Source organism: Heterodontus francisci, unplaced genomic scaffold (assembly GCF_036365525.1).
Source record: "Heterodontus francisci isolate sHetFra1 unplaced genomic scaffold, sHetFra1.hap1 HAP1_SCAFFOLD_152, whole genome shotgun sequence".
In the NCBI taxonomy this organism is placed as follows: domain Eukaryota; kingdom Metazoa; phylum Chordata; class Chondrichthyes; order Heterodontiformes; family Heterodontidae; genus Heterodontus; species Heterodontus francisci.
The window spans coordinates 3,962,316-3,985,969 of record NW_027141229.1 but is presented as its reverse complement, the minus strand read 5'-3'; the positions used below and the strand labels follow the sequence as shown (position 1 = coordinate 3,985,969).

Sequence of the window (23,654 nt, the reverse complement as noted above, 5' to 3'; positions counted from 1 at the left end):
TACCCCGATTTGTCTCCATGGTGACTGTCTCCGTCCCTGCTCTGACTCCATGGTGATAGCCCCCGCCTCCGCTCTGTCTCCATGGTGACAGGCTCTGTTCCCTCTCTGTCTCCATGCTGACAGGACCCGCCCCTGCTCTGTCTCCATGGTGACAGGCCTCGTGCCCGCTCTGTCTCCAAGGTGACATGCCCCGCCCCCACCTATGATTATTGAATGAATTTAACAATTGTTGTAAAGGGATATGTCAGCACATTTTTCAACTGCTGTCTGAACTGAGTCTGGGTCACGGCGTAAATCGCCGTGTTTGTGCAGCAACTCAGGAGCTGCAGCATGAAGCCCGATTCCAGCAGAAACCCTGGTAGAGAAAGTGTCACAGGCCCCAAATACCACAACCGGTTCCATATCGAAAACACCATTAACGTCGCCCACAACAGCATGAAATTCCCTGAGATAACTGACAGTAAAATGATGGATTTCCTTCGAGTCTCCATCTCTGGGTCTCTGTGACGCTTCCCATTGCTGTGAGCTAGGAGTCTCCTGCGCCCTCTGTTGCTCACTGAAATGTGCCTGACGGTGAGAGCGTTGAGCAGCAGAATCACCACAAATGGGAACCCCGGTGTTAGAATGTAGTGGAAGAATTCAATTGTTGTCCAGACACGAGATTCCCGAACATCCATTGTAACATCACAAAACCAGGGTTCGTTCCCCAGCAAATGCCGACCTCCAAACATAAAATACCAGAAGATGTTATTTAAACAGCTCAGCACAGTCACTGTTCCTACAACCACAGCCGACGTTTTCTCACTGCAGTATTTACTTTTCAGCTTCTGGCAACAAATGGCCACAAATCGATCAAAGGTGAAAGTGACGGTGAACCAGACAGAACAGTCTGTGGCTGCGTAAAGCAGGACGGCGTGGATATTACACAAGCGGATGGACCACAGGAACTGAAACTGCTCCCAATAAACAGTGGGAATGTGTCTCAATATCAGATCCAGGATAATGACCAGTAGATCCGCCACCGCCATGGCCACCAGGTAACGAGTGACACATTTGGAGAGACCGCACTTTCCCTGAGACAGGATCCCAATCGTCAGCAAGTTAACTGTGAGGTAGAGAAATAAAGAAGGAAATTGTTCATCCGTCTGGAGCAAAGTTAGCAGTTTGATTGAGGACGTATTGAGATTAAGAAATGTGTTCCAGTGATGTATTAAAATGATTGGACATGAATGACCTGCCTGGGAGGGTGGTAGAGACAGGTTGCCTCACATCCTTTAAAAAGTACCTGGGTGAGCACTTGGCACGTCATAACATTCAAGTGTGGCACAATGGCGCAGTGGTTCGCACCGCAGCCTCACAGCTCCAGCGACCCGGGTTCAATTCTGGGTACTGCCTTTGTGGAGTTTGCAAGTTCCCCCTGTGTCTGCGTGGGTTTCCTCCGGTTGCTCTAGTTTCCTCCCACATGCCAAAGACTTGCAGGTTGATAGGTAAATTGACCATTAGTAATTGCCCCTAGTATAGGTAGGTGGTCGGGAAATATAGGGACAGGTGGGGATGAGGTAGGAATATGGAATTGGTGTCGGATTGGTATAAATGGGTGGTTGATGGTCGGCACAGTCTTGGTGGGCCGAAGGGCCTCTTCTGCACTGTATTATTCTGTTATTCTGTGAATGAATAAACGGGAAGGTCTGTGATACGGTGGAAGACAGGAGAGATTAAAGAATAAAAGCATGATATTAAAATTGTTAAACTGAATGTTGATCTTAATCCTTCCTCTCGTTCCTTTGCCCGTCTGGTTTAAAAACTGTTCCGTCTCTAATCTCTCCCAGTTCCGATGACGGGTCACCGACCTGTAACATTAACTCTGTTTCTCTCTCCACAAATGCTGCCAGACCTGCTGAGTATTTCCAAAATCTTCTGGGTTTTTTTTCAGATTTCCAGCGTCTGCAGCACTTTGGTCTTGTATAGAAAATTAAATGTTGGACTGACTGGGAGATTCTCTCTCAATGCCTGTGGTGTGATATGTGTGTGTGTGTGTCTGGCCCAGGGCCTGGGCTGTGATGTGTGTGTGTGTGAGTGCATATGTGTGAGACAGAGAGAATGTGCATGCACGTGCGTGTGTGAGAGAGACAGAATGTGTGTGTGTGTGTGTGTGTGTGTGTTTGTGTGTGCGTGTGAGAGAGAGCATGTGTGTGTGTATGTGTGAGAGAGAGATCGGGGGAGAGAATGTGCGTGTCTGATAGACGGCGTGCGCGTGTGTGTGAGAGCGTGCGCGTGTGTGAGAGAGCGTGCGCGTGTGTGTGAGAGCGAGAGAGCGTGTGTGTGTGAGATAGAGAGAGCACGTGCGTATGAGAGAGAGAAATGGAGCATGTGTGTGTGTGAGAGAGAGAGAGAGAGAGAGAGAGAATGCAGGTGTGTGTGAGAGAGAGACAGAGCGTTTGACTGTGTGTCTGAGGGAGAGAAAACGTGTGCGTGTGCGTCTGAGAGAGTGTGTGTGTGTGTGTTTATGTGAGAGTGTGCATGTGTGTGACAGAGAGACATCGTGTGTGTGTGTGTGTGTGTGGTTATGTAAGAGAACGTGTGTGTGTGTGCGAGAGAGAGTCTGCGAGAGACTGTGTGTGTGTTTGTGAGAGACAGAGCGTGTGTGTGCTTGTGTGTCTGAGAGAGAGGAGAGTGTGTGTGTGTGAATGAGAAAATGTGTGTGTGTGTGTGTGTGTGTTATAGAAAGAGTGCGTGTTTGTAAGTGAGAGAGAGAGCATGTGTGTGTGCGTGAGTGTTTGTGTGTGTGCGCGCGTGTGTATGAGAGAGAGACTGTGTGTGTGAGAGTGTGTATGTGTCTATGTGTGACAGTGTGTGTGAGTATGAGGGAGAGCGTGTGTAATAGAGAGAGAGCGTGTGTGTGTGAGTGAGAAAGAGAGCGTGTGCATGTGTGTGTCTGAGAGTGTGTGTGTGTGCCTGAGGGATGCGTGTGTGTAAGTGAGAGAGAGAGAGCGTGTGTGAGCGTATGAGAGCGTTTATGCGTGTGTGTGCGTCTATGGGTGTGTGTGTCTGTGTGTGCGCGTGTGAGGGAAAGGGTGTCTGTGAGAAAGAGCGGGTGTCTGTGAGAGAATGTGTGTGTGAATAAGAGAATGTGTGTGTGTGATAGAACGAGCGCGTGTGCAAATGAGAGGGAGACAGAGGAAGTGTGTGCGTCTGAGTGCTTGTGTGTGCACGTCAGTGTGTTCGTGTGTGTGAGAGAGAGTGTGTTTGTGAGAGAGAGTGTGTTTGTGAGAGATAGCGTGTGTGTGAGAGAGAGAGAGAGAGCGAGTGCGTGTTTGTGTGGCTGAGAGTGTGAGTATGTGTGTGTGAGAGAGCAAGCGAGTCTGCGCTTGTGCCTGTGTGAGAGAGAGGGAGTGTGTGAGAGAGAGAGCATGTGTGTCTTAGCGAGTGTATGTGTGTGTGTGTGTGCTAGAGAGAGAGAGCGTGTGTGTATGTGTGTCTGAGAGATTGTCTGTGCGTGTTAGATTGAGGCAGCGTATGTGTTTGAGAGAGAGTGTGTGTGAGAGTTTGTGTGAGAGAAACAGAGTGTGTGAGTCTGAGAGAGTGTGTGCATGTGTGCATCTGAGAGCGAGCGTGTGTGTGTGTGTGTGTGTGTGTTAGAGACAGGCAGCGTGCATGTCTGAGAGAGTGTGTGTGTGAGAGTGTGTGTAAGAGAGACAGAGTGTGCATGTCGGAGAGACTGTGTGTGCACGTGCATCTGAGAGAGCATGTGTGTGTGTGTGCGTGAGAGAGTGTGTGTGTGTGAGTAAGAGAGAGAGAGTGTGTGCGTGTGTGTGTAAGAGGGTTGGGCGTGTCTGAGAGAGCGGGTGTGTATGTCTGTGCGTGTCTGGGAGAGAGAACTTGTGGTGTGTGTGTGACAGAGCTTGTGTGTGCGCGTCTGAGAGAGAAATCACGAGTGTGTGTCTGTGTGTGAGAGAGAGTGTGTGTGTGTTTCTGAGGGAGGGTTGGGCGTGTCTGAGATAGAGTGGGTATGTGTGTCTGAGAGAGAGAGAGCGTGTGTGCGTGTGAGAGACTGTGTCTGTGTGCGTGAGTGCGTGTGTTTGTCTGTGAGTGTGTGTGTGTGAGAGTGTGTGTGACAGAATGTGTGTGTTTGTGTGTATATGAGAGTGTGTGTGTCTGAGAGAGAGAAAAAGTGTTTGTGATGGAGAGAGCTCCGGTGTGTGAGTGAGAAAGAGTGTGTGTATGTGTGTGTGTGTGTGTGCGTGTGTACGTGTGTGTGTGTCTGAGAGAGCGCGTGTGTAAGAGAAAGAGAGAGAGAGAGCTTGTGTGTGAGCATCTGAAAGAGAGAATGCATGCGTGTGTGTGTGAGAGAGTGTCTGTCTGTGAGAGTGAGTGTGTGTGTGAATGGGAGAATGTGTGTGTTTGATAGAAAGAGAGAGTGTGAGCGTGAGTGTGTGCGTGTGTGTAAGTGTGTGCGTGTGACAGTGTGTGTGTGAGAGAGCGTGTGTGTGCGAGAGTGAGCGTGTGTGTGAGTGAGAGAGACTGTATGTGTGCATGAGAGAGTGTGTGTGAGAGAGAGAGTGCGCGTGTATGTGGCAGAGAGAGTGTGTGTGACAGAGAGGGAAGGGGCGTGTATGTGTCAGGGAGAGAAAGAACGTGTGTGAGAGGGAGAGAGCATGTGTGAGAGCATCTATCAGTGTGTTTTTGTGTGTCTGTGTGAGTGTGTGTGTGTTTATGTGTGTATGACAGTGTGTGTGTATGTGAGAGAAAGAGAGAGAGAGAGAGAGAGAGAGAGGGTGTGTGTGTGTGAGGGTGTGTTTGTGTGTATGAGAGGATCTGTATTTGTGATAGAAATAACGTGTGTGTGTAAGTGAGAGAGTTTGTGTGTGTGTGCGTGTGTGAGTGTGTGTGTGTGTGAAAGAGTGTGTGTGTGTCTATGAGAGAATGTGTGTGTGTGATAGAAAGAGTGCGTGTGTATAAGTGAGGGAGAGAGAAAGAGAGCCTGTGTGTGTGTGTGAGAGAGAAAGCGTCTGAGTGTGTGTTTGTGTGAAAGAGAGAGAGAGTGCGTGTATGTGTGTGTGACTGTGTGTGTGTTTGTCTGTCTGTGTGAGAGATAAAGGTTGTGTGTGACGGACAGCATGCGTGTGAGAGAGAGAGCGTCTGAGTGTGTGTGTGCGTGAGTGTGTTTGTGTGTGTGTGAGAGAGAGAGTGTGTGTGTGTTACTGTGTGTGTGACTGTGTTTGTGTGTGTGAGTGAGAGCGTCTGTGTGTGTGAGAGAGAGAGCATGTGTGTGTGTGGCAGAGCGTGTGTGTGGCTGAGAGCATGAGTGTGTGTCTGTGTGTGAGTGTGTGTGTGAGTGTGTGTGTGCTTCTGACAGAGGGTGTGGGCGTGTCTGAGAGAGCAAGCGTGAGTGTCTGAGAGAGCGTGTGTGCATATGAAAGAGTGTGTGTGTGTGTGTGAATGTGTGTGAGAGTGCGTGTGTGACAGAATGTGGATGTATGTGTGTGTGTGTGTGATTGTGTGTGTGTGTGTGTGTGAGAGAGAGAGAGACCGAGAGAGAGTGTAGGTGTGTGTGACAGAGTGTATGTGTGTGTGTGACAGAGGGAACCTGTGTGTGTTTGTGTGTGTCAGGGAGAGAGAGCGCGTGTTTATGAGTGTCTGATTGTGTGTGTGTGTGTGTGTGTCTGCCTGTGTGAGAGTGTGTGTTACTGTGTGTGTGTATATATGAGTGTGACTGTGTGTGTGAGAGAGAGATAGAGGGTCTGAGTGAGAGAGAGCGTGTGTGAGAGAGAGAGTGTGTGTGTGTGTGTGTATGTATGTGTGAAAGAAGGTGTGTGTGTGTGCACGTGAGTGTGTGTGTGTGACTGCGTGTGTGACAGAATATGTGTGTGTGTGTGTGTGTGCATGTGTGTGTGAAAGAAGGTATGTGTGTGCGCGTGAGTGAGTCTGTTTGTGTGTGTGAGAGTGCATGTGTGACTGAATGCGTGTGTGTGTGTGTGTCCCTGAGAGAGAGCGTGAGTGTGTGGCTGTGTGTGAGAGAATGTGTGTGTGTGTTTCTGAGAGAGAGCGTGAGTGTCAGAGAGAGCGTGTGTGCGTGTGGAAGAGTGTGTGCGTGTGTGTCTATGTGTGAGTGTGTGTGTGTGATAGTGTGTGTGTGACAGAATGTAGGTATGTGTCTGTGTGTGTGTGCGATTGTGCGTGTGTGTATGAGAGTGTGCGTGTTAGAGGGTGTGTGTGTGTGTATGAGAGAGAGAGAGCGAGTGTATGTGTGTTTGACAGAAAGAAGGTGTGTGTGTTTGTGTGTGTGTGTTAGGGAGACATATATCATGTTTGTGAGCGTCTGAGTGTGTGTGTGTCTGTGTCTGTATATATGTGTGTCAGAGAGAGACGTAGAAGGTGGGAGTGAGAGAGAGAGTGTGTGTTTGTGTATGAGAGAATGTCTGTGTGTGATAGAAATAGCGCACGTGTGTAAGTGAGAGAGTGTGTGTGCATCTGAGTGTGTGCGTGTGCATATGTGTGTGTGTATGTGTGTGTGAACGAAGGTGTGTGTGCATGTGTGGGAGAGTGCGTATGTGACAGAATGTGTGTGTGTGTGTATGATTGTCAGACTGTGTGTGTGTCAGAGAGAGAGAGTGTGTGTTACTTTGTGTGTGTGTGTGTGTTTGTGTGTGTGCGCGCGTTTGTGTGTGTGTCTGTGTGAGAGATAAAGTGTGTGTGTGACAGAGAGCGTGTGTAAGTGAGAGAGAACGTCTGTGTGTCTGTGAAAGAATGTATGTGTCTGTGTGTGACATTGAGTTTGTGTGTGTGAGTGAGAGCGTGTGTGTGAGACAGAGCGTGTGTGTGTGCGTGCCTGAGAGAGAGAGAGCGTGAGTGTGTGTCTGTGTGTGAGAGAGTGTGTGTGTGTTTCTGGGAGAGGGTGTGGGCGTGTCTGTGAGAGAGAGCGTGTTTGTCTGAGAGAGCGTGTGTGCGTGTGAACGAGTGTGTGTGTGTGTGTGTGACAGCATGTGGATGTGTGTGTGTGTATGAGTGCTTGCGTGTTAGAGAGCGTGTGTGCGTGTGACAGAGAGTGTGTGTCTGTGACCGAGAGAAGGTGTGTGTGTGCGTGTCAGGGAGAGAAAGCGTGTTTGTGAACGTCTGAGTGTGTGTATGTGTGTGTGTGTGTGTGTGTGTCTGTGTATCTGTGTGAGAGTGTGTGTTTCTTTGTGTGTATATATGTGTGTAACTGTGTGTGTGTGTGAGAGAGAGAGAGATAGAGGGTGTGAGTGAGAGAGAGCATGTGTGTGTGAGAGAGTGTGTTTGTGTATGAGAGAATGTGTGTGTGTGTGTGTTTGTGTGTGTGTGTGTCAGGGAGAGAGACAGCGTGTGTCTGAGCGTCTGAGTGTGTGTGTGTTTGTGTGAGAGTGTATTTTTCTGTTTGTGTGTGCATGTGTGAGTGTGTGTGAGAGTGCGTGTGTGACAGAATGTGTGTGTGTATGTGTGTGTGACTGTGTGTGTGGGAGAGAGAGATAGAGAGTGTGTGTGAGAGAGAGCGGGGGTGTGTGTGAGAGAGAGAGAGTGTGTGTGTTTGTGTATGTGTGTGCGAGTATGTGTGTGTGTGTGAGAGTGTGCTACTGTGTGTGTGTATGTGTGTGTCTGTGTGAGAGATAGAGTGTGTGTGAGAGAGAGCGTATGTATGTGTGTGAGATAGAGTGTGTGTGTGTGTGTGAGAGAGAGCGTGTGTGTGAGAGAGAGAGATTGTGGGTGGGTGTGACAGAGTGTGTATGTGACAGAGAGAAGTTGTTTGTGTGTGTGTCACGGGCAGCGAGAGCGTGTCTGTGAGCGTCTGAGTGTGTGTGCGTGTGTGTCTGTGTGAAAGCGTGTGTTTGTGTGTGTGTGTGTATGTGTGTGTGTGACTGTATATGAGGTAGAGCATGTGAGAGAGAGAGTGTGTGTTTGTGTATGAGGGAATGTATGTGTGTGATAGAAATAGCGCGAGTGTGTAACTGACAGAGAGAGTGTGCATATGCATCTGAGTGTGCATCTGAGTGTGCATCTAAGTGTGCGTGTGAGTGTGTGTGCGAAAGAAAGTGTGTGTGTGCGTGTTTGTGTGTGTGTGAGATAGAGGGTGTGTGTGAGAAGCAGCGTGTGTGAGAGACAGATTGTGCGTATTTGTGTATGAGAGAATGTGTGTGTGTGACAGAAATAGCGCTTGTGTGTAAGTGAGAGAGAGAGTGTGTGTGCGTCTGAGTGTGTATGTGTTTGCGTATGTGTGTGTGAGTGTATCTGTATGTGGGTGTGTGCGAGTATGTGTGTATCTGTGTGTGAGAGAGAGAGTGCAACTGTGTGTGTGTATGTGTGTGTGTGTACATGTGTGTGTCTGTGTGAGAGATAATGAGTGTGTTTGACAGAGAGCGTAGGTGGGTGTGACAGAGTGTGTGTGTGTGACAGAGAGAAGGTTTTAGTGTGTGTGTCAGGGACAGAAAGTGCGTGTCTGTGAGCGTCTGAGTGTGTGTCTGTGTTAAAGGATGTGTTTCTATGTGTGTGTGACTGTGTGTATGAGATAGAGGGTGTGAGATAGAGCGTGTGTTTGTGTGAGAGAGAGCGTGTGTGTGAGAGAGAGAGTGTGTGTTTGTGTATGTGGGAATGTATGTGTGTGATAGAAATAGCGCGTGTGTGGAAGTGAGAGAGAGAGAGTGCATGTGTGCGTATGAGTGTGTGTCTGAGTGCGATTGTGAGTGTGTGCGTGTTTGTGTGTGTGAAAGAAAGTGTGTGTGCGTGTGTGAGATAGAGGATGTGTGTGAGAGGCAGCGTGTGTGAGAGAGAGAGAGAGTGTGTGTTTGTGTATGAGAGAATGTGTGTGTGTGATAGAAATAGCGCGTGTGTGCAAATGAGCGAGTGAGAGTGTGTGTGTGCGTCTGAGTGTGCGTATGTGTGTGTGTGTGTGTGTGTGTGTGTGTGTGTGAAAGAAGGTGTGTGTGTGAGTGTGCGCGTGTGACAGAATGCATGTGTGTGCCTGAGAGAGATTGTGTGTGTGTGATATTGAGTGATGGTGTGGGCGTTTCTGAGAGAGATCGTGTGTGTCTGAGAGAGTGTTTGTGCGTGTGAAAGAGTGTGTGTGTGTGTGTGATAGTGCTTGTGTGACAGAATGTGGGTATGTGTCTGTGTGTGTGTATGATTGTGCGTGCTCGAGGGTGTGTGTGTGAGAGAGACTGTGGGTGTGTGTGACAGAGAGAAGGTGTCTGTGTGTGTTTGTGTGTGTGTGTGTGTCAGGGAGACAGAGAGCATGTTTGTGAGTGTCAGAGTGTGTGTGTGCGTCTGTGTGAGAGTGTGTGTTTGTGTGTGTGTGTGTGTACATGTGTGTGACTGTGTGTGTGTGATAGAAATAGCACGTGTGTGTAAGTGAGAGTGTGTGTGTGTGTTCGTGTGTGTGAGTGCGTGTGTGACAGAATGTGTGTGTGTGTGTCTGTGTCTGTGTGTGTGTGCGTGCGTGTGAGATTGTGAGAGTGTGTGTGCGTGAGAGAGGGAGACTGTGTGTTATTTTGTGTGTATCTGTGTGTGACTGTGTGTGTATGAATGCGTGTGTGTGTGACTGTGTGTGTGTGTGAGTGTGAGTGTGTATGTGTGTATGAGAGTGTGGGTATGTGAGAGAGAGAGCTTTTGTGTGTGTGTGTGTGTGTGTGTGTGAGAGAGAGTGTGTGTGTGAGAGAGAGCGTGGGTGTGTGCTGCAATGTGTGTGTGTGTGTGTGTGTGTGACAGAAAGAAGGTGTGTGTGTTTCTGTGTGAGAGTGTGTGTTTCTGGGTTTGTGTGTGTATGTGTGTGTCGAGATGTGTGTGAAAGAAATTGTGTGCGTGTGTGAGTGAGAGAGAGAGAGTGTTAATGTGCGTGTGGACGGCACAGTGGCGCAGTGGTTAGTCCCACAGCTTCACAGCTCCAGGGTCCCCGGTTCGAATCTGGGTACTGCCTGTTTTCGCCGGGTGAACATAGAATAGCAAAACACAGTACAGGCCCTTTGGCCCACGATGTTGTGTCGAACCTTCAACCTAGTCTCGGAACAAACTACCTTCATACTACTATCATCCATGTACCTATGTCGCTTAAATGTCCCTAATGTATCTGCTTGTACTACCACATGCTGGCAGTGCATTCCACGCACCCACCACTCTCTGTGTAAAGAACCTACCTCTGACATCTCCCCGAAAACGTCCTCCAATCACCTTAAAATTATGCCCCCTGGTGATAGCCCTTTCCACCCTGGGAAAAGGTCTCGGGCTATCCACTCTATCTATGCCTCTCATCATCTTGTACCCCTCCATCAAGTCACCGCTCATCCTTCTTCCCTCCAATGAGAAAAGCCCTAGCTTCCTCAACGTTTCTTCATAAGACATGCCCGCCAGTCTAGGCAGCATCCTGGTAAATCTCCTCTGCACCCTCTCAAAAGCTTCCACATCCTTCCTATAATGAGGCGACCAGAACTGAACACAATATTCCAAGTGTATTCCAACCAGGGCTTTATAGAGCTGCAGCATAACCTCGTGTCTCTAAACTCAATCCCCCTGTTAATGAAAGCCAACACACCATATGCTTTCTTAACAACCCTATCAACTTGGGTGGCAACTTTGAGCGACCTATGGACGTAGACCCCAAGATCCATCTGTTCCTCCACACTACCAAGAATCCTGTCTTTAAGCCTGTATTCTGCATTCAAATTCGACCTTCCAAAATGAATCACTTCACACTTTTCCAGGTTGAACTCCATCTGCCACTTCTCAGCCCAGCTCGGCGTCCTGTCAATGTCCCGTTGCAACCCACAACAGCCTTCCACACTATTCTCAACTCCAGCAACCTTCGTGTCATCAGCAGACTTGCTAACCCAGCCTTCCACTTCCTCATCCAAGTCACTTATAAAAATCACAAAGAGCAGAGGTCCCAGAACAGATCCCTGCAGAACACCACTGGTCACCGTGCTCCAGGCTGAATACTTTCCATCTACTACCACCCTCTGTCTTCTATGGGTCAGCCAATTCTGTATCCAGACAGCCAACATTCCCTTTATCACATGCCTCCTTACTTTCTGAATGAGCCTACCATGGGGAACCTTATCAAACGCCTTGCTAAAATCCATATACATCACATCCACTGCTCTTCCGTCATCAACGTGTTTTGTCACATCTTCAAAGAATTCAGTAAGGCTTGTGAGGCATGACCTGCCCCTCACAAAGCCATGCTGACTGTCTCGAATCAAACTATGCTTTTCCAAATACTCATAAATCCTGTCTCTCAGAATCCTCTCCAATAATTTGCCCACTACCAACATAAGACTGACTGGTCTATAATTTCCAGGGTTATCCCTATTCCCTTTCTTGAACAAGGGAATAATATTTGCCACCCTCCAATCATCTGGTACTACTCCAGTGGACAGTGAGGACGCAAAGATCATCGCCAAAGGCGCGGCAATCTCTTTCCTCGCTTCCCGTAATATCCTTGGGTATATCCCGTCTGGCCCCGGGGACTTATCTGTCCTCATGTCTTTCAAAATATACACCACATCCTCCCTCTTAACATCAACCTGTTCGAGCATATCAGCCTGTTTCACGCTGTCCTCACAAACGACCAGGTCCCTCTCACTAGTGAATACTGAAGCAAAGTATTCATTTAGGACCTCCCCTACCTCCTCCGACTCCAGGCACAAGTACCCTCCACTATCCCTGATCGGCCCTACCCTCACTCAGGCCATCCTCTTGTTCCTCACATAAGTGTAGAACGCCTTGGGATTCTCCTTAATCCTACCCGCCAATACTTTTTCATGTCCCCTTCTAGCTCTCCTAAGTCCATTCTTCAGTTCCTTCCTGGCTACCTTGCAACCGTCTAGAGCCTTGTCTGATCCTTGCTTCCTCAACCTTAAGTAAGCTTCCTTCTTCCTCTTGACTAGCTGTTCCACATCTCTTGTCATCCAAAGTTCCTTCACCCTACCATCCCTTCCTTGCCTCATCGGGACAAACCTATCCAGCAGTCGCAGAAAGTGCTCCCTAAACAACCTCCACATTTCTGTCGTGCATTTCCCTGAGAGCATCTGTTCCCAATTTATGCTTCCCAGTTGCTGCCTAATAGTATTGTAATTTCCCCTCCCCCAATTAAATACTTTCCCATCCCGTCTGCTCCTATCCCTCTCCATGACGATAGTAAAGGTCAGGGAGTTATGATCTTTATCACCGAAATGCTCTCCCACCGAGAGATCAGCCACCTGGCCTGGTTCGTTGCCAAGCTCCAAATCCAACATAGCCTCCTCTCTAGTCGGCCTATCTACATATTGAGTCAGGAAAACTTCATGAACACACCTGAGAAAAATTGCTCCATCCAAACTATTTGCACTAAGGAGGTTCCAATCAATATTAGGGAACTTGAAGTCACCCATGACAACAACCCTGTTACTTCTGCACCTTTCCAAAAAGTTGCTCCGGTTTCCTTCCACAGCCAAAGACTTGGAGGTGATATGTAAATTGGCCACTGAAAATTGCCCCCAGTGTAGGTAGGTGGTAGGGAATATGGGATTATTGTAAGGTTAGTATAAAAATGGGTGATTGTTGGTCGGCACAGACTCGGTGGGCCGAAGGGCCTGTTTCAGTGCTCTACCTCTAAATAAAATGTGTGTCTGTGTGAGAGTCAAAGAGTGTGTGTGACAGAGAGCATGTCTGTGTGTGAAGGAGTATATGTGTCTGGGGGTGTGAGAGAGAGTTCCTGTGAGTGGGAAAATGTGTGTCTCTGAGACAGCATGAGAGTGTGAGAGAGAAAGAGAGTGTGTCGGCAAGTGAGAGAGTGTGTGTGGGTGTGCGTCTGAGTGTGTGTGTGAGAGAGACAGAGAGAGGGTGTCTGTGTGAAAGAGAGAATGTGTGTGTGATCGAAATAGCGCGCATGTGCGTATGAGTAAAAGAGAGAGCATGTGTGACTAAGTGTTTGTGTGTGTCTGATAGAAAGAGCGCATGTGTGTAAGTGAGAGGAAGAGCGTGAGAGAGCCTGTGTATGTGTGTGAAAGAGAAAGTGTTTGTACATGTGTGCATGTGAGAGATAGTGTGAGCCTATGTGCATGCGTGTGTTCGAGAAAGGGTGCGCGTGTGTGTGTGTGTGCGTGTGTGACAGAGAGAAGGTGTGTGTGAGAGAGAGAGAGCGCGTATGTGAGCGTCTGATAGTGTGTATGTGTCTGTGTGTGTGAGAGAGAGAGAGGGTGTGTGTGAGAATGAGCGTGTGTGTGTGTGAGAGTGAGAACGTGAGTGCGTGCGCTAGCATTGGCGCGCGTGTGTCTGTGAGAGAGTGTATGTGTGATAGAAAGAGTGCATGTGTGTGGGTGAGGGGGAGGGAGAGAGAGAGAGCGAGAGAGATCCTGTGTGAGAGAGAGAGCGCGCATGTGTGAGAGAGAGCGAGAGGGTGTCTGTGAGAAAGAGCGTTTATGAGAGGGAGTGTGCCTGTGTGTGAATGAGAGTACGTGTGTGTGATAGAAAGGGCGCGAGTGTGTGTGTGTGTGTGTGTGACCGAGTGTTCGTTTGAGAGAGAGCGTGTGGGTGTGCATCTGAGTGTGTGTGAGAGGGAGAGAGTGTGTGTGATACAAATACGTGTGTATGTGTGTGATAAAGAGTGTGTGTGTGACAGAGAGCGTGTGTGTGTGAGGGAGAGAGAGTGTGTCTGTGGGAAAGAGCGAGTGTGTTTACGTGTGAATGAGAGAATGTGTGTGTCTGTGTTAGAGAAAATAGTGTGTGTGAGAGATAAAGGGTATGTGTGCCTGAGAGCGGTGGGGTGTCTGAGAGTGTGTGAGAGAGAGCGTAAGTGTGAGTGAGAAAGTGTGTCTGCGAGAGAGCGCGTGTGTAAGTGAGAGAAAGAGTGTGAGAGAGAGAGAGCCTGTGTATGTGTGGGAGAGAAAGTGTTTGTGCACTCGTCCGAGAGAGCGCGTGTGTGTGCCTTGGACAGAGAGCGTGAGTGTGTGTCTGTGTGTGTGAGAGAGAGCGTGTGTGTGTTTGTGTTTCTGAGAGAGAGTGTGAGCGTGTCTCGGAGAGGAGCGTGTGTGTATGAGAGTGTGTGTCTGAGAGAGCGAGCGTGTGTGTGTGTAAGTGAGAGAGCGAGCGTGTGTGTGTGTGTGTGAGAGAGAGCGTGGGTGTGTTTAAGTGAGAGAGCGAGCGTGTGTGTTTGTGTGACAAGAGAGAAGGTGTGTGTGTGTGTCAGGGAGTGAGAGCGCGTGTGTGTAAGCGTCTGATTGTGTGTGTCAGTGTGTGTCTGTGTGAGAGTGTGTGTGTGTATGAGAGACAGATAGAGGGTGTGTGTGAGGATGAGAGTCTGTGTGAGAGGGAGAATGTGAGTGTGTGTATTAGAAATATCGCGTGTGTAAGTGAGAGAGAGAGAGTGTGTGTGTGTGTGTGTATGTGAGCGTGATAGAAAGCGTGCGTGTGTGTGAGTGTGGGAGAGAGAGAGAGGAAGAGAGAGATCCTGTGTGCGCGTGAGAGAGAGCGTCTGTGTGTGTGTGCGTGTTTGAGAGAGGGAGCGAGAGAGAGAGAGCATGTCTGGTGTCAGAGAGAAAGAGTGTGCCTGCGTGTCTGTGTGTCTGGCTAGTGCCTGGGCTGTGATGTGTGGGCATGAGTGTGTGTGTGCCACGCGTGCGTGCGTGCGTGAATGTTTTTGTGTGTGTGTGTGTGTATTTGGTTCAGTGGCTGGGGTGAGACATTTGTGTGTGTAAGTAAGTGTGTGTGGGTATGGGTGAGTGAGTGTGTGTGTGTGTCTCTGGGCCTGGGCTGTGATGTGTGTGTGTGTGTGTGCGCGCTTGAGAGAGCGAGAGCGTGTGTGGTGTCATAGAGAAAGTGTGTGTTTGTGTGTCTGTGTATGTGTGTGTGTGTGTGTGCCTGTGTGTCTGTCTGGCTAGTGCCTGGGCTGCGATGTGTGGGCATGTGTGCATGCGTGTGTGCGCATGTGTCACAGGTCTGTGAATGTGTGTGTGTATGTGGGTGTGTCTGTGAATGTTTGTGAGTATATGTGTGTCTAAGGGCCTGGGATTTGTGCGTGTCTGTTTGATTGTGTGTCTGTGTGGGTGCGTGTGAAAGAGAGAGAGAGTGTGTGATTTTGTTTGAGAGAACGTGTGTCTGTGTGTGTGAGTGTGTATGAGAGAGAGAGCATGTATGTTTGTCCCTGAGAGAATGTGTGCGCGTGTGTGCGTTTGTCTGAGATAAAGTGTATGTGTGTGTGAGAGAGAGGGAGAGAGCGTGTGTGTGCATATGTGTGTGTGCGAGAGAGAGTGTGTGTGAGAGAGAGATACCGTGTGTGTATGTGTGTGTGAGTGAAAGAGAGAGCATGTGTGTTTGAGAGAGCGTGTGTACGTGTGTGTGTTTTGGTGTGGGTGGGAGAGAGTGCGTGTGTGTGTGACAGAGAGTGTGCGTGTGTGAAGGAGAGCGAACGTGTGTGTGCATGAGAGAGAGAGAGAGCGAGAGCGTGTGGATGTGTGTGTGAGAGAGAGAGAGTGTGTGTGTGTGTGCGAGAGAGAGTGTGGGTGTGTGTGTGACTGAGTGTGAGTGTGTGTCTGTGTGTGAAAGTGAGAGAAAGTGTGCTTGTGTATGTGTGCGACAGAGACAGTGTGGGTGTGCGTGTGTGAAAGAGAGTGTGCGTGTATGAGAGTGTCAGAGCTTGTGTGTGTGTGAGGGAAAGAGAACTTGTGTGCGCGTGAGAGAGAGAGTGTCTGTGCTTGTGTGTGCCTGAGAGAGAGCGTGTGTTTATGTATGTGTGTGTTTGCGTGAGAGAGAGTGCGCGTGTGTGTTAGAGAGAGAGAGAGCTTGTTTGTGTGTGTGAGAGAGAGAGAGCTTGTGTGTGTGAGATATCGAGAACGTCTGTGTCTGTGTGTGTCTGAGAGATTGCGTGTGTGTGTGAGAGAGAGAGAGTGTGTGCGTGTGTGAGAGAGAGAGAGAGCTTCTGTATGTGTGTGTGTGTTGCAGACAAAGATGTGTGTATGTGTATGTGTTAGAGCGAGCGTGTGTGTTCGTGTGTGAGAGAGAGAGTGTGCTTGTGCATCTGTGAGATTCTGTGTTTATGAGAGAGTGTGTGTGTATGCATGTGTTTGAGAGAGAGCATTTGTGTGTGAGAGAGAGTGTGTGTGAGGGAGCTAGGCAGTGTGAATGTGTGTGTGAGAGAAGGAGCATGAGTGTGTATGTCTGTGTGTGGTTGCGGAAGAGTGTGTGAGAGAGAGTGTGAGCATGTGTTTTAAGAGGGAGATTGTGTGTGCGTGTCTGTGTGTGTGACAGAGCGTGTGGTTCTGAGAGTGTGTGCGTGTGACAGAGCGTGTGTGTGTGTCTGAGAGTGTGTCTGTGTGTGAGAGAGAGCATGTGTGGATATATGTGTTTGTGTGAGAGAGAGAGTGTGTGTGAGAGAGACATTGTGCGTGTGTGTGACCGAGAGTGTGAGTGCGTGCATGTGCAGGAAAGTGCATGTGTCCATGTCTGTGAGAGTGTGTGTGTGTGTGAGAGAGTGTGTGTGTGTGTATGAGAGTGTCAGAGCTTGTGTGTGTGTGAGGAAAAGATAACTTGTGTGTGCGTGAGAGATAGCGTGTCTGTGCTTGTGTGTGTCTGAGAGAGAGCGTGTGTGTATGTGTGTGTGAGAGAGAGCATGTGTGCGTGTGTGTGTCTGTGAGTGAGTGTGTGTGTGAGTGTGAGAGAGCATGTGCGTGTATGTATGTAAGAGTTTGTGTGTCTGAGAGAGATAGTGTGTGTATGAAATAATAACAAGAAATTCTGGAACCACTCAGCAGGTCTGACAGCATCTGTAGAAAGAGAAGCCGAGTTAACGTTTCGGGTCTGTGACCCTTCTTCGGAACTGACAAATATTAGAAATGTCACAGCTTATAAGCAAGGGGTGGGACAAGAGCTGACAAAGGAGAAGGTGTAGATTGGACAAGGCCACATAACTGACCAGAAGGTCATGGAGCAAAGGCAAACAATATATTAATGGTGTGTTGAAAGACAAAGCGTGTGTGTGAGTATGTGTGTTTTTGAGGGAGAGCATGTGTGTGTGTGAGAGAGAGTATGTGTGAGGGAGACAGTGTGAATTTGTGTTTGAGAGAGAGCATGAGTGTGTGAGAGAGAGAGAGCGGTGTGTGTGTGTGTGTATGTGTGACAGATCGTTTGTCTGTGTGTGAGAGTGTGTGTGTGAGACAGAGAGTGTTTGTGTGCGTTTGAGAGTATGTCTGTGTGTTTGTGTGTGTGTGTGTGTGAGAGAGAGAGAGCATAGTGTGTGAGAAACTGTGTGTGTGTGTATCCAAAGCATCATCCTCCACCATTTCCGCCGCCTCCAGCATGATTGCACTACCAAACACATCTTCCCCTCGCTTCCCCTGTCTGCATTCCGAAGGGATCGTTCCCTCCGCGGCACCCTGATGCACTCCTTCATTACCCCTACCACCTCGTCCCCTTCCCATGGCATCTTCCTCTGCAATCGCAGGAAGTGTAATACCTGCCCATTTGCCTCCTCTCTCCTCACTATTGCAAGCCCCAAGCAATCCTTTCAGTTGAAGCAGCGATTTACTTGTACTTCTTTCAATGTATTATACTGTATTCGCTGCTCACAATGTTGTCTCCTCTACATTGAGGAGACCAAACGCAGACTGGGTGACTGCTTTGCGGAACACCTCCACTCAGTCTGCGAGCAGGACCCCGAGCTTCCGGTTGCTTGCCATTTCAATACACCGCCTGCTCTCATGCTCACATCTCTGTTCTGGGCTTGCTGCAGTGTTCCAGTGAACGCAAGCTCGAGGAACAGCATCTCATTTACCGATTCGGCACACTACAGCCTGCCGGACTGAACATTGACTTCAATAATTTCAGAGCATGACGGGCCCCCCATTTTACATTAGTTTTTAGATACAGTTTTATTTTTCATTTTTGTTATATTGTTGTGTTTATTTTATTTTATTTCATCCTAGTTTGTTCAGTTTGCTTATCCACTGTTTCATTTTTTCATGTTTGAACGTGCGGCTGTTCAATTTTCAGTCCATTAACATCCGATCTGTACGAATGCTTTGCCTTTTAACACACCATTCATATATTGCTTGCCTTTGCTCCACGACCTTCTGGTCAGTTATTCTGTGACCGTGTCCCATTTACACCTTCTCCTTTGTTATCTCTTGCCCAGCCAGGCTTTACTTGCTTATAACCTTTTACATTTCTAATATTTGTTAATTCAGAAGAAGGGTCATTGACCTGAAACGTTAACTCTGCTTCTCTCTCCACAGATGCAGACGGGCCTGCTGCGTATTTCCAGCATTTCTTGTTCTTATTTCAGATTTCCAGCATCCGCAGTATTTTGCTTTTATTTGCTAAGAGTGTGTACCTGTGTATCTGAGGGCGTATGTGTGTGTGTATGTGTGAGAGAGCGTGTGTGTGTGTGTGTGTCTGGCTAGTGCCTGGGCTGTGATGTGCGGGCATGAGTGTGTGTGTGAGTGCATATGTGTGTGCCTGTGTTGTGTGTATATGTATGCGTCTAATGGCCTGGGATTTGTGCGTGTGTTTGCCTGTGTATGTGTCAGTGTTTGTGTGTGGATATGTGTGTGTCTGTGAGAGAGAGAGAGAGCGCGCGTGTGTGTGTTTCTGACAGAGTGTGTGTGTGTGTGTCTATGTGCGGGCACATGTGTGTGAGAGAGTTCTTGTTTTATGAGAGTGAATTTGTGTGTGTGAGAGAGAGAGAGCGCATGTGTGTGTGTGTGTCTGTGTGTGTTTGTGTCTGAGATTGTGCGTGTGTGAGAGAGAAAGCATGTTTGTGTGTCTCTGAGAGTTTGTGTGTGTGTCTGAGAGAGAATCTGCGTGTGTGTGTGTCTGAGAGAGAGTGCATGTAGGTGTGAGAGAGAGAGTTTGTATATGTTGTGTGTCTAAGAGAGGGTATGTGTGTAATAGAGAGAGCACGTGTGTGAGAGACAGAGTGTCTGAGAGAGAGCATGTGTGAGAGAGAGCGTGTGTGTGTGTGCGTATGTGACTGTGTGAGGGAGAGAAAGAGTGTGTGTGCGCGTGTGTATGTGTGCATGGGTGTGTGTATATCTGACTCAGAGTGTGTGTGTCTCTTGGGGCCTGTGTTTTGCTGTGTGTGTTTGTATCTGTATTTGTGGGCGTCTGTGTGTTTGCATTTGTGAGCATCTGTGTGTGTGTGTTTGCGTGTCTGTGCCTGTGTGTTTATGTTATTGTTTGTGTGTGTGTGTGTGCGTTTCAGTCCTCATTTGTGCTTTGAGTCTTCGTGTATCTGTGTGTGCATTTGTGTGCACGCACAAGTGTGTATGCATGTGTTTGTGCTTTATGTCTCAGGGCCTGTGGTGTGTGTGTGTGTGTGTGTGTGTGTGTGTGTGTGTGTGTGTGTGTGTGTGTGTGTGTGTGTGTGTGTGTGTGTGTGTGTGTGTGAGAGAGTCTGTGTTTTTGCATGTTTCTGTATCTGTGTGCTGTGTTCTGTGTGTGTGTGTCAGTGCTTCTGTTGTACTTTGCGTTCATGTGTGTGTCTCATGGCTTGGCTTGTGATGTGTGTCTTCGTGCCTGTTTGTGTTTGTGTCTGTCTGCATGGATGTGTTTGTGTGTGTGTGTGTTCGTGAGTCTTAGGGTCTGGATTATAATGCACACGTGCGTGTGTGTGTGTCTCAAGGTCTGGGTTCTGCTTGTTGCCTTCGTGCCTGTGTGAGTTTATGTGTGCTTGTGTGGATGTGTTTGAGTGTGTCCCTTTTAGTGAGTCTCAGGGTCTGTATTGCACTGCATGCGTGTGTGTGTGTGTCTCAAGGCCTGGGTTCTGCTTAGTGTCTTCGTCCCTGTGTGTGTTTGTGTGGATGTGTTTATGTGGATGTGTTTGTGAGTCTCAGGGGCTGGATTGCAGTGCATGTGTGTGTGTGTGTTTTCAAGGCCTGGGTTCTGCATTGTGTCTTTGTGCATGTGTGCGTTTGTATGTGTTTTTGTGGATGTGTTTATGTGGATGTGGTCGAGTGTGTGCGTGTTTGTGAGTCTCAGTGTCTGGATTGCACAGCATGCGCGCTCGTGTGTGTGTGTGTGTGTGTGTGTGTGTGTGTGTGTGTGTGTGTGTGTGTATGTGTGCGTGTGTCTCAGAGTCTGTGCTGTGTTTGTGTTTGTGTGCTGGTGTTTGCGTGTTTTGTGTTGCAGGAACTGGCTTGTGTTGTGCGTCTCTGTGTGTGTCTGTTTGTGTCTGTGTGTGTGTCTGTGTGCATCTTTGTGTGTGTGTGTATATATGTATGCATGTGAGTGTATGTGTCTTGTGAGGCCTGTGTTTTGCTATGTGTGTGTGTGTGTTTGTTTGGATCCGTGCCTGTGCTGATATGTGTGTACTTGAGGAAGAAGGATAAGTCTGTCAAGTTTATTAAGGGGGAGGGGGAGCAGTCATAAGTCGTGGTACACATTGGTACCAATGACATAGCTAGGAAAAGGGATGAGGACCTGAAAAGCGAATATAGGGAGTTAGGTTGGAAGCTAAAAGGCTGGACGAGCAGAGTAGTAATCTCAGGATTGATACCGGTGCCACGTGCTGGTGAGGCGAGAAACAGAGAGAGAGTGCATCTGAACACGTGGCTACAGAGCTGGTGCAGATGGGAGGGCTGCAGATATGTGGATCATTGGGATACCTTCTGGGGAAGGTGTGACCTGTACAAGAAGGACGGGTTGCATCTGAACTGGAAGGGCACCAATATCCTGGGCGGGAGTTTTGCTGGAGCTCTTCGGGAGGGTTTAAACTAGCTTGACGGGGGATGGGAACCTGAGCTACGGATCAGTGGATGGGGTAGCTGTTGAATAGGCAGATACAGAGAGCAGAGAGTCTGTGAGGAAGGTTAGACAGTTGACAGGGCAAAGTTGCACCCAGTATGATGGGTTGAAGTGTGTCTATTGTAACGCAAGAAGTGTCAGGAATAAGGGTCATGAACTTAGAGCATGGATCAGTACTTGGAGCTACGATTTGATTTAATTTTGAGATACAGCACTGAAACAGGCCCTTCGGCCCACCGAGTCTGTGCCGACCATTAACCAACAATTTATACTAATCCTAAACTAATCCCATATTCCTACAACATCCTCACCTGTCCCTATATTTCCCTACCACCTACTTATACTAGGGGCAAATTATAATGGCCAATTTACCTATCAACCTGCACGTCTTTGGCATGTGGGAGGAAATTGGAGCACCCGGAGGAAACCCACGCAGACACAGGGAGAAATTGCAAACTCCAGAGAGGAAGTAACCAGAATTGAATCCGGGTCGCTGAAACTGTGAGGCTGCGGTGCTAAGCACTGTGCCACTGTGCCGCATGTTGTGGCCATCACGGAGACTTGCATATCACAGGGGCAGGAATGGATGTTGGATGTTCCGGGGTTTAGATGTTTCAAAAGGAATAGGGAGGGAGGTAAAGGAGGTGGGAGTGGCATTGCTAATCAGGGATAGTATCACAGCTGCAGAAAGGGAAGTCGTCGAGGAGGGTTTGTCGACTGAGTCATTATGGGTGGAAGTCAGAAACAGGAAAGGAGCTTCGGGAGTTTTCTATAGACCCTCCAATAGCAACAGAGACACGTAGGAACAGATTGGGAGGCAGATTTTGGAAAGGTGCAGAAGTAAAAGGGTTGCTGTCATGGGTGACTTCAACTTCCATAATATTGACTGGAACCTCCTTAGTGCAAATAGTTTGGATGGAGCAGCTTTTGTCAGGTGTGCCCAGGAAGGTTTCCTGACTCAATATGTAGATAGGCCGACTAGAGGGGAAGCTATGTTAGATTTGGTGCTTGGCAATGAACCAGGCCAGGTGGCAGATTTCTCGGTTTGAGAGCATTTCAGTGATAGTGATCATAACTCCCTGACCTTTACTATCGTCATGGAGAGGGATAGGAGCAGACGGGATGCGAAAATATTTAATTGGGGGAGGGGGAATTACAATGCTATTAGGCAGGAACTGGGGAGCTTAAATTGGGAACAGCTTTTCTCAGTGAAATGCACGACAGAAATGTGGAGGTTGTTTAGGGAGCACTTGCTGCGACTGCTGAATAGGTTTGTCCCGATGAGGCAAGGAAGGGATGGTAGGGTGAAGGAATGTTGGATGACAAGAGATGTGGAACAGCTAGTCAAGAGGAAGAAGGAAGCTTACTTAAGGTTGAGGAAGCAAGGATCAGACAAGGCTCTAGACGGTTGCAAGGAGCCAGGAAGGAACTGAAGAATGGACTTAGGAGAGCTAGAAGGGGACATGAAAATGTCTTGGCGGGTAGGATTAAGGAAAATCCCAAGGCGTTCTACGCTTATGTGAGAAACAAGAGGATGGCCAGAGTGAGGGTAGGGCCGATCAGGGACAGTGCAGAGGACTTGTGCCTGGAGTCGGAGGAGGTAGGGGAGGTCCTAAATGAATACTTTGCTTCAGTATTCACGAGTGAGAGGGACCTGGTCGTTTGTGAGGACAGCGTGAAACAGGCTGATATGCTCGAAAAGGTTGATGTTAAGAAGGAGGATGTGCTAGAAATTTTGAAAGACATGAGGCCAGACGGGATATACCCAAGCTTATTACGGGAAGCGAGGAAAGAGATTGCCGCACCTTTGGCGATGATCTTTGCATCCTCACTGCCCACTGGAGTAGTACCTGGTGGTTGGAGGGTGGCAAATGTTACTCCCTTGTTCAAGAAAGGGAATAGGGATAACCCTGGGAATTCCAGACCAGCCAGTCAACGTAGGTGGTGGGCAAATTATTGGAGAGGATTCTGTAAGACAGGATTTATGATTATTTGGAAAAGCATAGTTTGATTAGTGATAGTCAGCATGGCTTTGTGAGGGGCAGGTCATGCCTCACAAGCCTTATTGAATTCTTTGAGGATGTGACAAAACACATTGATGAGAGGAAGAGCAGTGGATGAAGTGTATATGGATTTTAGCAAGGCGTTTCATAAGGTTCCCCACGGTCGGCTCATTCTGAAAGTAAGGAGGCATGGGATACAGAGAATTTGGCGGTCTGGATATTGAATTGGCTGGCCCATAGAAGACAGAGGGTGGTAGTAGATGGAAAGTATTCAGCCAGGAGCTCGGTGACCAGTGGTGTTCCGCAGGGATCTGTTCTGGGACCTCTGCTCTTTGTGATTATTTATAAATGACTTGGATGAGGAAGTGGAAGGCTGGGTTAGTACGTTTGCCGATGACACAAAGGTTGCTGGAGTTGTGGATAGTGTGGAGGACTGTTGTAGGTTTCAACGGGACATTGACAGGATGCAGAGATGGGCTGAGAAGTGGCAGATGGAGTTCAACCTGGAAAAGTGTGAAGTGATTAATTTTGGAAGGTCGAATTTGAATGCAGAATACAGGCTTAAAGACAGGATTATTGGCAGTATGGAGGAACAGATGGATCTTGGGGTCCACGTGCATAGATACCTCAAAGTTACCACCCAAGTTGATAGGGTTGTTAAGACGGCGTCTGGGGTGTTGGCTTTCATTAACAGGGGAATTGAGTTTAAGAGCTGCGAGGTTATGCTGCAGCTCTATAAAGCCCTGGTTAGACCATACTTGGAATATTGTGTTCAGTTCTGGTCGCCTCATTATAGGAATGATGGGGAAGCTGTAGAGAGCGTGCAGAGGAGATTTACCAGGATGCTGCCTGGACTGGAGGACATGTCCTACGAAGAAAGATTGAGGGAGCTAGGGCTTTTCTCATTGGAGCGAAGAAGGATGAGAGGTGACTTGA

General features: G+C 48.4%; 1 protein-coding gene across 1 annotated transcript; it reads right to left on the bottom strand.

The window, feature by feature from the left end:
• Positions 1-206: 206 nt before the first annotated feature.
• LOC137362489 (probable G-protein coupled receptor 139) lies at positions 207-23,338 on the bottom strand. Its single transcript, XM_068026870.1, has 3 exons — positions 23,104-23,338; positions 22,083-22,166; positions 207-1,105 (listed from the first exon to the last, which is right to left on the bottom strand). The coding sequence occupies exons 1-3, from the start codon at positions 23,336-23,338 to the stop codon at positions 207-209; spliced, it is 1,218 nt and encodes a 405-aa protein (XP_067882971.1).
• Between the last annotated feature and the right edge of the window lie 316 nt (positions 23,339-23,654).

Bases quoted from the DNA above. Each gene is read 5' to 3' on its own strand.
- LOC137362489 (XM_068026870.1), bottom strand. From the start codon at position 23,338: ATGCACGTGGACCCCAAGATCCATCTGTTCCTCCATACTGCCAATAAT. The intron at 22,167-23,103 runs GTACTAACCCAG...GTCCCCTTCTAG, and splicing joins CCTTTGTGTCATCGGCAAAC to CTCTCCTAAGTCCATTCTTC. The intron at 1,106-22,082 runs GTAAGCTTCCTT...TCTACCTCACAG, and splicing joins CCTTGCTTCCTCAACCTTAA to TTAACTTGCTGACGATTGGG.